Consider the following 19,158-nt stretch of genomic DNA (forward strand, 5'->3'; position numbering starts at 1 on the left):
TGGCTTTTTGTTTTTTTAAGCAAACATTTGTGATGACAAATGATTGATAATGACAGGAACTAATAATATACAAAACAAAAATAGCTGGAGCTTAGAAACCCACCATATCCAATGTTTTTCCAATCAAAGATAACAGCATGACAACACACTTAAAAAAAAAATCATGATCTTTTTAAGGTTTTCTATTCCTTAATGAGATGAAACAACACATTTTACAAGGAATAACTTCTTGCTGATGGCTATGTGCAATTTTCTTCTTTCTTATGGGAAAAGAAATTTTGATGAGTGGGATGACAGTGGCTTCAAGAACTCTCACATTCATGCAGAAATCTAATTTCAACAATAACACTTGAACACTTCTGCTTCTTCTCTGTAACCAAACCAGTAAATGCTACTGCTACAGCTCAGTTACAGCTTAGAGTAGCATGTGTTTGCTCACCTTTCCCACAACACAGCATATTGCCAGCTGTGTAAAAGAATGCAGAAGCAGGTAACCCCTTGCAAGTAGTTTATAGGAAAGCTAAAAGGTGTGAAAGCTATTCTGCTACAGAGGTAAGACAGTTCTAGCTACAAGTTTCTTCCCTGTCTTTAAGCTCATCCAAAGTTTCAATCAAGCAAATTTCAAGAAAAGTAAGGCACTCCTAAAATATCCAGGTCAGTATTCCTTAATGCATCAGGTAAAGCTTTGCACCATATAAAAAACATTTACAGGAATGACCAAAACCAAAATAACACTTCATACCTTGAAATAATGACAACAACAAAGGGACAACTCCAATGCAAAAATTAAGAACTTATTTTAAAGATGAATATTTGCTGCTATAATTGCTTCCAATGGGAAACATCTTTGCATATTCTTTGGATGTAACTTAAAAATAATGGTTAAAAATAATGAACTAACATCTTCAGATACAATATTAATGCTTCCAGTAATCCCATTTCCATATCTGGCAATAGCAGAACATTTGTACCTCCATTTATATTGGAGTCATCTATCAGGATTACAGTCATGTAGATATAGTCTAAATTTCACAGAGGCAGATAAAAACAGGTAAAAAAATAGTATTTCTTTACTCAAATAATTTTTTTTAATGTAAAATGCACTGTTATCTGGACAGTTTAAAAAGTATGAAAAAAAGAAGTCCATAACTATGTTAACACAGAAACATACAGAAATTGGGAGCATTTGGTTGCGGAAATTAATTCCATTAAAGGGTAACCTTCTTATTTGTGCTTGCATTCTTTACTCAGTGAGAATGAGAAAAGTGAAAAATAGCTGTTCTCTTTTAGTCAACTTAATGTTTTGTGGTATCCACTTCGAAAATTTACCTCTTACTTCTTTATCCCCTCTCTAAATTTTCACTATTCTTTTCTAGATTTACTAAAGTTGAAAACTAAAATTACATGTTTTCACTCAGAAAATATAGAAACAGGTTTTCCAATTCTACTTGTACTTATTTACATAATTTTCTAAGTAGTAAGGGTGACGCCAGCCACAGTATCTGTTCCCCCAAGCACACAGCAGTCACCTGACTACCTGTGAGGGTACCAGTTAAATAAATAATAAATAAATAAATAAATAAATGCACATGAGGCAAGTTCCTTCAGTATACACACAAAGGCACACTGATGGTATCTTATAGCACTAACTATGACTTAAAAAGTAACACAGCCTTTTTATCTCTGACACAACCCTGTGAGTTACTGAGTGCATATTTTGTATTACGCATCAAAGGCTATTGGAAAATTCTTCTTACAGATGATACCTTCTTTGATTCTTCACGGCTTCAGATACAATTGAATATTCACCAGCATGAAAGAGGCTGTATCTGAATTATTAGTGATAAAGGGAGTATGACTAAAAAAAGCCTATTATAAATAGGAATACTGAAGAATTAATCCAAACTAATTAAAATCAGACTTTGAAGGAGATTAGTTAAACTGTATTAACATTTTATGTTAATAAATAGCCCATTTTGTATGGCTATCCTTATTCAGAATGAAAGAGAAAATTCTTGACAAAGAGAATTAAAGCCACCTTAACTCTGAATAAGAGGATTCACAGACACATTTAGTATAATTTAATTATTTTTGCCATTAGTTTGGATCGAATTTTCAAAGTGTCTCCATGCATATAAGACAAAACAAAAACTGAGACATGATATGCCTTCAGCTGAAAATCTCCTATACTTTTTACTTGATGTCATAGCAGACTTGTACCACAGGGATAGAAGTCTAGTATTTCTAATAAAGAGCACAGAGGAGTACCCATACACTGCTTGACAAAAGGAATAAAATTTTCCTACTGCTTGACAGGTATTTGAAGTATTTTCATGGTTCATTTGCTAATGTAGTCTTACTGAGAATGATAAGGAACAGAGAATACAAGTGTATTGATCATAACCAAGCACAGTTGCCTTCTAGTGTCAAATAAGCCAATCAAATGTCATCTTGATATGAAAGAAAAAATAAGTTTGATGACAGGCAACAGTCCCATTGAGAATAAAATCAATATTAGTCATGGGACCAAGTGGGATCAATATGTCAGACTGATAGGCCATTTTAGGAGGACGGGGAAAGGAGAAGAAAAGTGCTGACAGAGCTATAAGGAAACAAAAAGACAGTGTGAATCTGAAGGATGAGATCACTTGAAAATTCACTCTACATTTCTAAAAACACTTGTCAAAAGCACCAAGTCACATTAAAAAATATAGCTGATTCCAAGTTCAACTGGGCTGTCTCGTAAACTTTTCCCAATCAAGCCCCAATTTATATAGTGAAAAAATGATATAAAAATATGACTTAAAAAATTTTAAAATAATTTATTTGTTTGTAAAATGTTACAGAAACTCTACTGGGTTTAAAAGTGAAGAAAAACCCTTTGACAGACTTTGGAAATACTGGTACTGTTATTTGAATATGGTTAACCATAGAATCTTAATTACATGGATTTGAAAATGCAACATGCATGTATTTTATTGCAATATGTCTTTTTCATTATTTAGAAAACAAGACATTTTTCACTGGCAATTGTGGTACTATTTTTTCACTGCTGAGTATTCTCATAAAATTTTAAAATTCATCTGATATAGACAAGTAGAGTGTTGTAGCCTTTTAAAAGGTTTCACAAGCATTTTATTGTAACTGCTATTTTAGGCATTTCCCCCTCACCTCCAATAAGCTCAAAATTAAGTGGAGAAGAAGTTTGGGAAGGGCAATGGAATGTCAATCAAACCAGTTTGATCAGAAAAGATAATTCTGATGTGCTCATCTGAACTAGATTAATATTCAGGGACATAAGTCAGGAATAGAAGCATAAAAAGGAAATAATAGGCAAGACTAGAAAAACAGTAGCATGAAAACAATGTGACAGTTCCACTAATGTCAGTAGAATGAAAGTGCTCACCACAATCTTTTCAAAAACTCCCTACACTGAGGTACTAATCTGCATATTTTCAGCAGCTACCTTAAATGGCCTGGTTTTTCAAGAAACAACAAAACTTTCACAAACTTCAGGCTTCTCATTTTCTGCATAAATATGAGCTTTGGTGAATAAATTTATATATTTAAGCTAAAAGGTTCAAGAAGTTGCATCATAAATTGATTCATAAATACTCCAGCACTGCAGTTTCAACACTATTTTCCTAGAATTTGCCCATGATATTCTTCTCTCTAATGCAAAAGCTTAATCCACAGCTGAAAAAAAATGACTAATGGTATGCACCTGACAGAATATTAGGTGAATTTTTCAGTTTTTCAATTACTTAGTATTTCACAAATATGCAGTGAATTTGCAGCAAGTTTACAACTGTGCATTCATATATATCTGTAATACCTCTTGCCACACAAATATACATGTATCTCAAAGGGAAGTTTAAGAGAGTAAGAAAAATTATTTTATATTGGAAAAGATGATTTCAAACATTTTCTTTGCATTATTCATCCAGCTGCAGCTAGTAAAGAGTTGTCACTCTCTATGTAATCTGACAGCTCAATTAAATCACAGTTAAAACACAGGACCCAAGAGGTGTAAGAGAGATCACTGCCACTGTCATGTTTACACATTTCTGAGGAATGGTTTTAAAATTAATTTCACGGATGCTTCTGTCTGTGTCCTACTACTGGCAGATAAAATGCAGTCTTTGGAGAACATCTTTTTATGCATCTTGCAAAGAATATCTTCTCATCATTACAAGTAGAAGGCACAGCACGCCTTTAGGGAGCTCAGACACGAATTAATCTTCTCTTTTGGAAATATTTTCATAACTGATTCCAGAAGACTAAAACTAACCCATCCTTTTGACTTTTCCATTCTTCAATCCTCTCAGCATATAGATTCAGAGAAAGAGATGTAAGGAAAGCAGCCAGAGGTAAATACCATTACATCTTATATATGCTAAATTAAGGAAATATAATAACTTTGTCTTAACTAAATCAGAAATAACAGGAGCACATTTGCAATATATAGGGACATTACAACTTTCTTACTTTGTTAATAAGTTATACAAGCTAATGTCCTAAAGTCACAGAAATCTGAGAGATTTCATTATAGATTTACAGTTACTCAAAGAAATAAATTGTTTCCTGGAAACAGGATTCCCTTTCCCTACTGGAAGGACATCACTGGTTTTCTAGAAGCCTTCTTTAATATATTAGATGCTTCTAGCTAGTGTAATTCTTCTTTCCCTCTCTTTAAATAACAATAAAATAATAAAATAATGAATAACAATAAATAAATAATAAACAATAATAAATAAATAACAGCAATAATTAAAAAAATCCATTCTGAGACCCTCAGAACAAAAGATTTAATATAGTTTTTGCTTAATATCTTTTCTCTGGAAAACACTAATGCAGCAATTTGCTATTTATAAAATACTATCACTACCAGTAAATTATGTCTAATATCAGTAAAATGAAACACAAACATCTGATAATTCCTAGGGAAAGATTTATATAGTTAATCAATAAATTACCCCCAAAACTATGTCAAGAAAGCAAACAAGAGTAAATGTCAGAATTGAAGTTGCCTTCATATAACGCAGGCTTTTTAATTGCATAATCACATGCTTATTTTTCCACTGGGTCCCTTCCTCCTTCAGTTCACAGATTGGAAACTCCTTAATGATATTTGGTATTTTTAGTTTTATTCTCTTTGTTCAAGGCACAGGGCTATGTTTTATTTACCACATACTAATTCAAAGTGTTATTAAAACAGAATTGGTATTTTTTGCTAAGATCTTTCTGTCATGACTATCAGACACCCACTAATACAGTGTTATTTTCAGAACACTCAAGATGTGATGGGTTTATATTATATTTGGCTGACTGTGGTGGGTTCACTTTGGCATAATGACAGGTGCCCACCCAGCTGCTCTGTCCCTCCCCTTCCCAACTGGACAGGGGAGAGAGTAAGGTAGGAAAAGAAAACAACGCAAATCGTGGGTTGCAATAAGACAGTTTATATTTATCCAAGCAAAAGCAAAAGCAGCGTGCGTGCACACAAAGCAGAAGCCAGCAGTTAATCTCTACTTCTCATAAGCATCGATGGTCAGCCACTTCTCTGAGAAGCAGGACTCGAGCACACGGCAGCCATCAGAGACAATGAGTGCCTCCGGTCCTGCTCCTTGCCTTAACTTTTATATCTGGGTTGACGTCACATGGTATGAAATATCCCCTTGGTCAGTGTGGGTCAGTTGGCCTACTTGTGTCCCCTCCCAGGATCTCAGATCTCGCCCTCGATTGAAGAAGGAATGTTACAGCAGTAGCCAAAACATGGGTGTGTTATCAACAAACCTCTAGCTACCAATGCAGAGCACAGCACTGTGAGGGCTACTATGGGGAAATAAATTCCAGCTCAGCCACACCCACCACGCTGATACCGAACAAAAGTGGAGCAAAAATAAACCCTGAAGAATGAGAAAACTAAGGCTAGCTTTATCAAAGATGTTGTATTCATTACGACAAAATGCCCACTTAATCGCCAAAGGAGATAGATATATCTGTATCACAAATTAGTAGGTTCTGGGGGGAAAATGCCACGTTTGCACACTCAGATAATTAAGTACTTCCATTTGACACATTCGCATAAGGACCAGACAAATCATTTTAATTTCCTGATGTTTGAAGGCTTGCTTTTGCAAGCTAAAATACTTAATTTTGACATAATATTTCTTTCCAATTTTCTACTTTAAAAGAGAAGCCAAATGAAAAATAGTACTTCTGCCATGGGTGTTACACTGATGCTGGACAACGCTGTGCAATGCCTGGTGACCTCATGAGGCAAAAGCAGCAGCAGACTATAATGCTCCAGCTCCAGAAGTTATGCATTTCCCTCTTTCTTCCCCGTTCTCTCTCTTCTTATCCAGCCTTATTTTTTTTAGACACGAATCCCAGTCTGCCACCTCACTGTCCCTTTCACCCAGTCCTGCCAAATTGTCCCCAGCTGCTTGTCAAATCCTCACTTGGCCTGACCGTTAAGAGACTAAATCCCTCACGAAATTCATTCCTTATCCCTGTCATGTAGAGACATTTTATAATTTACTTGGTCTCGGTAAATTGTCCTGGAAACCAGGGTAAAATCCCACCTTTCCCCAGTTCTTAACTTCACTGCTTGGTCACAACCAGTTTCTTCCTCTTGTCTTCCATCCCCCTTTTCACCGAATCCCAGGTACAAATCTATTCCTTTCCCTCTACTACTGAAACTACTGTTTCAGCTATGTAGAGTCACAGACTACCTGCACCTCAAAATCTGGAACAAATCACTGGGAACACTGGAGAGACTGGTATTCTCAGTTGTTTGCCCTGATTCCAAGTAATCATTGTGGCTGGGCATATTTTAGTTTGAAGTTTCTGAAGTATTCAGTGGAAAGTGTTCGTGCAGTGCACAGGAGTTGCAAGAATTGCAAAATGACACAGATAACATCTTAAGGCTCTGAATTGCCACTGGAACAGTTATCTTGTGAAATGAAATATTTTTGGCAGGTAAGAGTGGTTTTTTATTAATCAGTTCTCAACACAAATTATGATCTGTAAGAAATGTCAGATAATGAGCTGCTTAAGGCTGGAAGTACTGAGAATAAAATTGTTATTTATGCTGGCTCAACATGACTAGCTCATGACTGTGTTTTAATTGTCACCATTTATCAACACACTAGTTTCACGGCTTTGAAATTTGATAACATTTATTTAGAAAATGTACCATTAGCATGCAGGTTGTTGGAAAATATTGCCTGTGCAACTTTTTTCTCTCAGATGGAAAACTGACTCCCATCAAATCTAATGAGACGATACTTTTATCACAAAGATTAATGACTAGTACTGTGTAATATAATATGTAGCAATTTTTTTTAATATATAACAGTATTAGATGTAATATTATCTCTTCTAAATATGTTTTGTAAAAATATTTCAAGTATTTTCTCCGTCTGTTCTAGGGAGTTAACACCTTGACATACAAATCCAAAACCAAAGTTCAATACTGGGTCTATAAATCCAGTTTTACAATCCATCCATAATTCCATAAACTCCTTTCTATTTCTGTTTTCATAACAGCATAATTTGAAGTAACAAATTGAAATACTGTAAAGCATTAAACTGACCTTCCTAAAAAACCCCAATTGTTTTAAAATGTATCTACAATTATTCCCCTCTGAGTTGTTACCATGATGAAGCTTGGAGTCTAATCAGAACTGAGTTCCTGCATTGCAGAATGCTACTTAAATCAAAATGTATGTTTCAAAATCCCCCCTCTTAATTTACCCACAAGCAGGTATTGCAGCATCGTACTGGTTGTGCCATCACAAACAAAAGCAAGTTACTAAGAGTATGCATAATATAAAACATGTAATTGCACTCTCTGGTACATTTTCAAAACATTTGCACTTCCCACTACATCAACTTCTACTCCTAGAAGTCCAATAAATCTTAGATCAGTGCAGCCTCTCTGCAAAGGTGTTGTAGTATATTTTAGAAGTAAACAGGCCAAAACACACTGAACTTATCTGACCAGACAGTCAAGTTATGATCTACGACATGAGAAAAGGATTTTGGTAATTAAGTTGGCCCACTCATTTTTAACTTAATTATATTATTTATGGACATTAATGTCTCTGTAGGCATTGTCCATAACAACTGCAACTCTGTCTTCAAAAATATATGATAAATTGGAAACAAAGGTCTATTGCACTGTCATTAGGGATAATTGTTTACTGAACTATGCGGATGAAACATAGTTACATTCTACTCATCACTTTAATTGAAATCATCACATCAAATTATAGGGCAACTGTTAAAGGCATGGACAAAGAAAGTGATGTATTTAATTCATTCCATATAATTTAATCACTTCATGTTACATAAATACTAAAAGCACCCATTCTTATATGAAACTCAATAGTGACATGCCCACCCTCCTAATGTCAAGATGAGAGACTAAAAGGAATTGGTGTTACCAATTAAAGGTGACCTTTTATTGACAGAAGAATTATCAATTATCAAACTTTCTGAGATTTGAATGAGATATTTTAAGCAGTACTGTGGACTAGTTTTTCCTTATATTCCTTTATAGTAAATAAAGTAAATCTTGTAAAAAAATTAAAAGCCTTAAAAATCTAGTGCTCTGAAACATAAGGAGAGTATCAATTTTAAGGTCCTTTAAACTGACTGTATTTTATTCTCAGTAAGAAATGTTTACATACACCAAACATCTGATAAAATCATTAAATATCTTTTTATGTAAGCAGAAAAATTAAAGGAAAGGATGGAAAGACTTGGTTTTAAATTTCATAGCCTATGTGTTTACAAAGATGAAAAAACTGTACATGTGACATTTGATTTAAATGCCTCAGATGGTCATCCAAAAAGCTCTCGACAGCAAAGAACAGTTTAAAGCAGTTCTGTTATGATATTAGCTAGGTAATAAATATTGGGAAATGATGACTAATGCCTATATAATCAAGTTCCTGTAAGTATAAGGCAAAGCTGAAAGTAGTCATTAACTACTGTATTTTTCTACTAATTGACTGTGGAGCATTGACCAGATTTTGATCTGGGTTTTGTTATAGGATTAACTGAATAATTCAATGTAATCTGAATTTGAATCTGGCTCTTTGTTCTTTTTAAAGAACTAAGTCGTAAAGTGACAGGAAGTAGTATTTTCATTCCTAAATACTCGTCAAAAAATCCAACCAGTCTGATGGTTTCTTCATTTAATGCATATAGCCACACATTAAAAATGGCAGAAAAAGTAGGATCTTTATATTTGGGCACACCTATAAAATACTTAAGCCCAGATCAATTGAACAAATGAAGACCAGCAGCTATTCATTTAGCATATATTTGATTCGAGCCATAAGTATACCAAAAGAGCCAATTCCTAAAACAGCCAAAATATTTCAAATAAAAGTTGTTGCACCAGCCAATCTTCAGTTTTCCTGAAATTTATTCTACATGTTTCATGAACTGCCTATTTTAAGATGATATAAAGCCATAAGCAAAAAATTAATACAGAAAATAGAGATATTGATCAGGGAATAACAGAAGAAAATTTAAACTACATGAAGAAATTTTATAAGATTTACTTCAAAGTGAAATTCAACAAAAGGAAGAGAAGAAATATTTCAGAAATAAATATGTCTAAATCTAAAAAACAACAATAAGGCAAATAAAACATATAGGACACTCATATGACTGAAGTACGGTGTCTTCAGCCAGTCTCAATAGATGAGAATAAACACAAAATAAATGAAACATACCCTGGAAATGTGCTCTGTTCCATTTTGGTCAGTAGAGTGCTTCAGCTCCAGACAAAGTAGCTAAACTAATTGTTTTGAAATGTATCTGAACAAAACAGACTACTCTACCTTCTATATCTTCTAATTAACTACCGACACCACTGTTTTATCCTCTAAAATTGCAAAATGGGTAAAACACACCCATTTACATGAGAATATATTAATGTCAGCGGTGGTTTGAATTAGCGCTTCAGTCTCAGGAAGACCAGACCTGTGTCACCCACATCCATCCAGGTGCCAGAAAAGAGCTCGTGCCACTCAGCTACATCAGCATGCACCTCTGTCTAGACAACTTCCGGAACAATTTTGCTACTTCAAAGAGTTGCAGGAATTTACATATACACGGAGAGCCTTGCTGTTGCCATGGCTCCCTCTTCTAAGGTGAGTTTCTCTCACAGCTGGGATACAGAAGATGGCAGCACATCCACTCCTGCCCATCCCCTGTCAAGCTAGCTCTAACCCAACAATTAGTGAGCTTGACCAAGATCTGGAAGAAAACTGCCCTTCTATTTTATCCAGAGTAGCACATACAGTCACACAAAGTCCACTATATCATAAAGGCTGTAAAGCAATTTATTATTTGCATATTCTTACAAAATGAGCAAGTCATTTCAGTCGACTGTGAGGATCAGAATCACACTACTGACACTACAGCCACTGCTAGTACCTGTGCTACAGATTTCAGTCCAAAGATAAAACCAAAAATGAATGAAATGAGCATTTTGTAGGTATTTTCAGCATTAGTTAATTTAGTGGATTTTTATGTCAGAAATTAGTTTGCCCTATTTACATAGGATTGGCACTAATGTGTCTGTTAACGAAGTGTGGAAGTGGCCAGCTTTCTTACTATAGACTTCAAATAATACAGAAATATTTTTGAAACTATATTCTTCATAAATTTTCATAGCTATAGAGAAACAGAGCAAATTCATCTGTTCTAAAACCACTCTTCTGAACTGTATTAAAATGCTTATAATAGATAATATGTACATACCTGTGTGTGTGCCTTGCATATATAAAAAAAGATGGATAACAATTTATTTTTAAAAAATCATTCTGTCATTATTCAAAGTTAATCTGTAGAATGCAACACTAGCAACAGCTCTCTACTTATTAAAATTATGTATACAGTGGAGGAATTCTGATCAGTTTCTGACCAGTCTGGGAGTTGCCACAACTGAAAGGTGTTCTTTTCACCTAAGGGATCTCCTTCATGAAATTTCCTGGAAAATTATTCTGAAAAGGTTCTTTCCACAGTAAAAGACTGAAGTTCCTTTTATATAATAAAATACATCAAAGTTCATTATAGCCTCTGCAATGACAACCTGGGGTACTGACTGTCATATTTTTTTCAGCCTGAATGAAAATTCTGATTACTGCCATCCGCTGTGGAAAGAGAATGACAATCACAGGCCTCCAGCAATGAGACAGGAGGATAATCTATTGTTTGCTATTGTCTCAAAGGCTGTAATGACTCTTATCTATACACCTAATTGAAGAGAGAAGCTCATTCCAATTATATGAAACAATCTCACAAACACTGTTGCTTAATTCTAATTGTGAAGTAAAACATCCAGGTCAAGACACGTTATCCCAACTGATTATGCTTCAAACATATAGAACGATGGAACAGTGCACAGGAAGAGAAGATGCTAATCAGTGTAGAGTTTATGTTGTTAAAGCAGTACTTTAGAGTACAATGCTTACTCTCAAATATATACCACCAGCATTTTTCATTTTATAAAGCAGAAGCCAAGGGGAAAATAAACTTTTATTTTAATACACTTAGGTCCCCTCAATCCAACCTTTCCTATCCAGGCACTTTAAGATAGGCTCATTAATAATAATAATAAAAAAGCTCTTGAGAGAATGAAGAGAATATTGTTAGGCAAAGATTGGTTCAGTTTGAGTAACATAGCAAACTTAGGCAAAAATTAATGCTTTCCCCACACTATTTCTCTTCAGAGTCATTTTTACATGTAAAACTAAATGAAATTCCCTGTGTGCTATTTAGATCAAAATTATAGCAACACATGATTATTATATAGATTATGTATCCTGTTAATTGAGGCACAGTCTTTAACCGACAGTCAATGCAGTCTTCTCCAAGAAATGCTCAAAGAACACAGAATATCACAAATTTCTTGGGATGAGTAATTTAAACCATGATGTTTAGACAATGGAAGAGTAGCATTCTCCAAACTTTATTTTACTGCAAACTACCCTGCAGATGTAGGGCTTGAAGCCAAACCTGCCTGAATGCAAAGTGTTGCTCTCTTGTATTTTGCAGAGCAGAATTTAGACGCCTGCAACAAGTTTTTGTTGAGGGATACCATGGTTATTCTGTTGACTGCAGGGGTAGGATGCCAAAGTACTAGATGGGAACTACCTAGGAAGAGGTGGCAGTGGGTATTTAGAGAAGTATTTAAGAGTTGCCTGCAGGTTTTTTAGGGGGTTGGTGTGCTGTGGGAGACAAAGGAGATGCTTGAGAAGAGACAGTTTGGAGGGAGAGAATGATGAGGTTGGTGGGTCCTTACTTTGCACTTTGACTCTACTACATCATGCTAATCTTTCTCAGGAGAGACCTAAGCAAAAGATACTTGGTATTACTGGTGAAGTACACAGAATATTGTTTACTAAGAGAAGGGATTCAAAGAAAAGCTGGGGCAATCCACTACATTACTCTTTATTGCTTTTGCACTCTTTCGAAAGATATTCAACATGTATCTTTGTGGGTGATTGGATCTTTGCAAAACAAGCCATAATTGCAATTTGTTTTCTCCTTTCTTTGAAACTATGCCCACAACTCTTCAAATTTTAAACACTGACAGGCATATGGTCAAAGCCTGACTTCTTCTGGGGAAGATTGCTGACATAGGCAATGTATAATGCCATATAACTCAGAAAGACAGAGAGACAAAGATTACTACTGTGAGTGAAAAAAAAAAAAATCACGAGTCTTCAAAGTCAAATTTGGCCAAAACCAAAGCCCATGCAGCACAGAGAGCAAATCCTGTGAGTTTTCAACAGAAAATGCCATATACTTAAAAGATATCTCAAAGTGTAGTGGCTCAATTGCATGTTCAAAATATACAATAAGTTACAGTCAATATAAATTGCTATATTACAATTTAGTAAGCAATTAGGTAACACATGAGAAAATACCCCTCCTCAAAAAAAGAAAAAAGCTAAACCAAACTAACCAAATCTAGTAAAGCAAAACAAACAAAAATACCCAACACTTTCTTTTTTTTACAGATCAATTTTTTTTGCTATTAAAAAAAAGAGAAAAAAATCACAGTTATTTAGGAAACACTTTCATTTATAAGGAAAATGCCATTTTTCATCCAAAAACATATGCAAACAAGACTGCCAATAGTTTCAGTGTTGTTGCCAAGAAATTATTACATTGCAAAGGGAAATTTTTTGAGATAAGGACAAAAAATATAGTAGATTCAGTATTGTAATTTTAGCCTAATCTCTTTCTGAACTGTAAAAATTGTTACCAGTTCCCTTAGGTGTATGCAGAAAAATAAAGCTTACACTCTAAATCTAAGCTTTTCAATTTAAGCCCCAAAACTCAGTTATGACCTAAATTCTTCAGCATGAAATCCCAAGATTTAAATATCTCTATAATCAGTTTTTATTACTTCTGATCAATTTAATTTCAAAATATTTTGTGCAGCTGTTAACACTCATCAGATGTATCCTCTTACTTAATCTTCTGTAGGGAGTTAGAAGCCTACTACCATACTACACTGCAGTCAGTAAAATTATTTTGATTTATATGCTGCTCCAGACTATAATATCACTAATGAATAAGGAATATTCTTGCAACAGTAATTCATAAATCTTCTGTAGATTAAAGTATTCTGTAAGCAGCTTTCAAAATTGGCTTTTATGACTATGTCATGCAAAATCTGTTTTCTCTCACAGAAGATAATTGAATAATGGAGGTATTTTTTGACCTTTTGTAGAAGCAAGACAGCTCAGACTGTCAACCCAACTCCATAACACACATCAAACCATGCTTTTTAATAAACACATTATTATTTTTCTTCCAGCTATACTTACTGCAATGCATCTCACTTTACTCACACTTTATTTGTTTCTGGACAGAGAGGATCAGCTTTGTTAGTGGGATTACATCAGGGAATTCAGTCACGCCACTGCAGGCATGAGTTTGATCTACTGATGAACAATAGCCGTTTTCTATTAATTTTCTCAAAGTCTCTTCATTTAGCTTTGAAAACCTACAGCGTGTAGATGAAGGAGCTTGATCCTAGAGCAACCAGAGGTCTTTCCCTTCCTAACCAGTACTAAAGGACATTTATCTCTATTCTAGACCTCTTGGTTTTAAGGATCAAGAAAGCTTAGAACAAAAGCTGCTACCCTTTTGGACTACATATTAGTATCTTCACTCTAGTTGGTGTGGACTGCAGGAAAAAGCATCTTACCATCACTGTTGACACAGACGACAACAGGAACCTGTGTACCAGGGCCACATGGCTTTTCATTGTCGGGAATGCATTCCTCCAGCCCTGTGATTCTCCAGTCATAGCATGAGGGCTCTTCACATGGGATGGCTTCTAGCAGGTGAGGGCAGTTTCCTGTTCCTCCTGTAGGCTCATTGGTGATGCGACGTTTCCTTAGTTTAAAGCCTGAAAAGTCCATGAAAATAACAATTCAATTCTAAAAGGCAAAGTGAAGCATTTTTTTATCTATGTGTACAGATCCATCTCATTTAATAAATCTCGACTAGATTGCTGGGCTGCCATTTCTCAAATATATTGTTTGTTTTCTTCTCAGGTACCTTCCAATAGGGACGGATTACCAAATGAAATCAGCTTATAAACACTACATTCCTGCTCCAACTCCCCAAAATAAAATAGAAGAATAAAAAGACTACATTGTGAGAAAAACAAAGGCATAGAAATAAAAACAAGAAGTCCTATGGACAAATTTTCAGTAATAAACATCACAATATTCCTTTGAAAGCATTTACAAATTTCCTTAAGACTACCCAAATTCATTTTGAGATGGAGAAACTGATGGGCCTTTATACAGTGTGTCATCTGCCAGGTCAATGTTAGTGACCAAGAGCAACCCCCTCTCCTACTTTCAGGATAGCATGTTGAAAAAGCCAGACTACATATAGTCAGAACAGCCTAACCAAATTGAATGGATTCAAAAAATAGTTTCTCATGTAATAACTTTCTATAGTTTCTATCTGATTGGAATATTTTTAACTTTGGCAATGGTTTGTTTCTTTCTACAGTCTCTTTTATATCAATATTTAGGCAGGTTAGTATTATACAGATATTGTTTATAAAATGCTACATATAACTCTTTCATTTCTATCAGAACACAAACTAAACAGGAGGGTTGTCAAACACAAGAACTGATTCTTTGTTTGAGGACATGCTTCTTAATTTAATTATAATAAATATTACTTTAAAAATACATTTCCATGTATCTTCCATTGTTGTTTGTGTGAAGGTTTTTTTCTAAACTGAAGAGATCAGCCAAATTATGAGCAAATGGTTTAGCAAGTCTGACACAAAAGGCTGATATAATTTCAAAAATAAAGAACTCCAATCTCTACAGCAACAAAGGAGGCAAGTGATCCGGAAACATGTAGAAAGACATGCTGCTAAAAGTGGGAGTGTCTGTACAACTTTTACATCATTCTCTCAGAAGAACTGTCAATGCAATTATAAAATAAAATGTAAGAATTTCCAGACACAAGGAAAACATTGGCAGTTGAGAAAAGATCCCTGCTCATGTGTGCAGGAATAAAGGCTTGCATAATGTACATCCTAATATGTTTTCTTTAGGCAGATGTCCAAATCAGTCTCACAAACCCAAACTTTACCCCCCCAAAACGTAGCAAATCTTTCAGTGATGGAACAGAAGCAGAAAAAACAGACTACTTAACAGCTATACTCAGAGAAGACTTAATCCAATAGGCTTACACACTGAATTGCTTTTTCCTTCTTGAATTGATCAAGGTTGGGTCAGAGTTCTGCAAAACAGCTTTGCAAAACTTGCATTTTTGCTGTCCACACAGAAGTGTAGCTAGCAGTATGCCAGAACTAAACTAACATACTAATCACAGTTGCTCCTTCAAGTGGACATATGTAGCTGCCCTTTCTTACTGCTGTTTTTAATCAAGGAACCAAGTCTGTATTCCCAGCTTTTGTCAGATAATCACATTGCAGCAATAACTAGGCCAGTTTTTCTCATTTATAGCCAGGAACCCACAGACTTCTAACATGAGGTCCCTGTCATTGTATTCTTGCTTTCCTATTTTGATGTCAGGTTACTACAATCTGTTCTGCATGGGAATAAGCTGTAAAACATGCTGAAATTGAAACCAGCACATATGTCATCAGTAAAACAGTGTCACGTACCAACAATGAATGGTCCCATTTCCTTGCCAGATCATGCTTTACGGTCTAATGGTGAATCCTTAAGCTATTACTGAACTGTAAATCTTTGAGTCACTTGGACACTACATAACTCAAAGGCTGCCTCTGTCCTCTTTTCAAGACAGTGCCAGAACTGTGATTTGAACACACAGACAAACTATATCCCTTTCAGTCTGAGAGAAAGGCTTGAAACGGGAATCGCCCTGTAAAAACCCAAACTGATCTTGAGAGTTTAGTAAACAGGCTACATTTTTGCCAGCTTTGGTGTAACAGTAATGTTAAATATAGTCCTAATTCAATTCTGATTCTCAGAATATACACTTCTGAATATACACTGAATATACACTTCTTGGCACAAAACTTAGCATGCTTGCATAGCCAGAGGTTCCTAGTGACTTAGGAATATTAATCACCATTAAAAGGATCTGCTAAACTTTTACATACCCTTCTTGGCCTGAGGGTCGTCACAGTTTTCATAGGTGCATGGTCCCCAGGCTGACCATGCTGAGGTCTCACATTCTGTAGGACAGGGAATATGGCACAGCTGGGAGGTGCTGGGAAGAGGCGCTGTACACAGTTTACGGTCTACCGGCCTCGAAGCTGTCAAAACAAAGTAAAAACATTTCTCACATGTCAGTTTTACGTGGACAGAACCATCCTTCAATCAGAAAGGCTGCTATCAGAAGTGACGGGAAAATGCCCACTTTGAAAAAATGAAACAGAAGTCAGTTTACTCTCTGCATGAACAGAGTCAAATCCGATTGTGTGGAGTCAGGGAGACTGTAGATATTGCAGCATCTTCTTGGACTAGTCCTTTCATTTAAGGGATAAATTATGCTACTACAATGATTTTTCGCTGTGCACGCTGTGTTAATTATGTCCTGTATCTTACTACTTCTTTTCTTAAGAAACTGAAAAAAAAGCTGTATAAATCTCTTTGCACTTTTGTATATATATATAGTATATGATACTATAACTTCAAAGGCCTGGTTAATTAATTTTTAAAAGATTATTTTTAAGCTATAATTTGAAACAAGCTAAAATTACCAAAAAAATTGGTTTTTTTTACTCTAAAGACCATAAAATGCATACTCAGCAATAAGATTTGTGCAGTAGAAGCTTTAGTTCAAGACAGGCTTTGTTTCAAATATATATGGTTTGCATATACTATAAATATATATACATAATATATTCAAGATAATTAAAACGGCATAATTTATTTTTTCATTAAAGTATTATTAATCTATAAAGACACATCTGAAAGCAGATTCTTCTGCTCTTTAAAGATCAATAAGCCAGGCCAAAATCACCCTCCTCCTTACATACTTTAATCTTTGACTTCTCAGGTCATACAAATAATACAACTCTAAAAGATGCCAGAGTAAGGTGCAGAACTCTAACTCAAAATGTACCATTTTATTGCAAGCAAGACTTTAATTATCTTTCATAATTCAGGACTTGAAAAAATATTGCACTAAGCAGAGAATATCTGCTAGCAGGCAAAGTGAAGTCTGCCACATTAAATCACATTGGTTGATTGAAAAGACATGCTATTCCTTAACTTAAAACACTCTCATTCTACTCTCTCAGCACTTTTTTTTCCACAGGAAGGTTACCTCATTAATTTTTTGCCGCCACCACTACAAATAATTTCTTTTGATGGAAAGAGTTCTCTGATGGAAAAAGTTCAGAATATGACAAAATATCCTTCTGAAAGATGAGATCAATAACAACTGATATAATGTGAAAGTAAACACCAAGTTGTTAAAGTGTGGTCTCACTTGTAGAAATTGTGTGTGTGTGTCTTTCTCTTCAGACTTTCTAAGTAGGTGATCTTTCAGTTACAGAAAAAACATTCAATTCTCACTTTTTTAAGGGGAAAAGGGAATGAAAAATCCTCCCCCTATTCTGATTTCCCACATTGCCTCCTTTGGTGCAGTTTTACACTGTGTTGCTCCACATAATGAAGGCGTGAAGATGTCACATAGTCCTTCAACATTACTGCCTCCAGTTCACCAATCTCTCAACACAAAATAATACAAAACCAAATATTCCAACATTTGCCTAATGCTATGTTGGAATTAGATTTTATGATAGAACATTGAATTTTACAGTAAGTTTGACATTCACATCTAACATGCATGATAATCAACATAACATGCATATTTTGTATAGAAAATGGATATAAATAAAAATAATTTGCCTGTAATTGAGTTTGTATTGAATATTTTCTAATAAAAAAAGAAAACCAGTAAGTAATTCCTATCTGTACTTTTTTAACCTTGATTTAATCAGGGAATTACCCAAGTGAGACAATTGAAATTAAGGGTCAATTACACCCCTGAGACGCAGCCTTGCTTCAGGGAACAGAGAACATATTCTGAGGAATGCCATGCTTCATCTCCAGTCTGCATCTGGATAAAGGACTTACCATCACACTAGTTCAGGGGATGTTACTTAGAAAAATAACAAAGATCTTTCCTTAGGAAGCTTTAAATAGTAGGTTTTTCATATCACAGGTATCAATAAATCTCTAAATATGCCAAAATGTTTTTGAAATGTTGCTTTTATACCATAAGTGATGTACAAATGTCTGCTAACAGATCTATGATATATTGCTTTTAAAACAAAAGAATTCAACAGTAGGATAGATAAGCTATCTTTCAGGTTATTTAAAAATAGTGTTTTCATCATGGAGCATTAAGGATCCATTCAATCAGGATTACTCAGAATTCTGTCTTTGAGATGACAGTAAAATAAGAAAACAGCCTTGCCTTGGTATCTTATAACCATCTTGCTCCTATCAATTTAAATGGATTTCTTTCAGTATGAAAAACGTATAAATGAGCTCAGATTTGATGCTTACTGTTTATCAAAGACACTGAGAGACAATGATTCTGGACACAGAAATTTACAGTTTAAAACCTTGTCTC

General features: G+C 34.9%; 1 protein-coding gene across 8 annotated transcripts in view; it reads right to left on the minus strand.

The window, feature by feature from the left end:
• THSD7A (thrombospondin type 1 domain containing 7A) overlaps window positions 1-19,158 on the minus strand; it is a 283,452-nt gene that overhangs the window by 80,284 nt on the left and 184,010 nt on the right. For all 8 annotated transcript variants that reach the window (XM_017830347.1, XM_017830343.1, XM_017830344.1 and 5 more), the window contains 2 exons: window positions 16,670-16,825; window positions 14,252-14,455 (listed from right to left, as the gene is read on the minus strand). In XM_017830347.1, the coding sequence (XP_017685836.1) occupies window positions 14,252-14,455; window positions 16,670-16,825 (360 nt within the window). The remainder of the gene's footprint in view (window positions 1-14,251; window positions 14,456-16,669; window positions 16,826-19,158) is intronic.

This window comes from Lepidothrix coronata, unplaced genomic scaffold (assembly GCF_001604755.1).
Source record: "Lepidothrix coronata isolate B3197 unplaced genomic scaffold, Lepidothrix_coronata-1.0 Scaffold177, whole genome shotgun sequence".
Taxonomy (NCBI): Eukaryota; Metazoa; Chordata; class Aves; order Passeriformes; family Pipridae; genus Lepidothrix; species Lepidothrix coronata.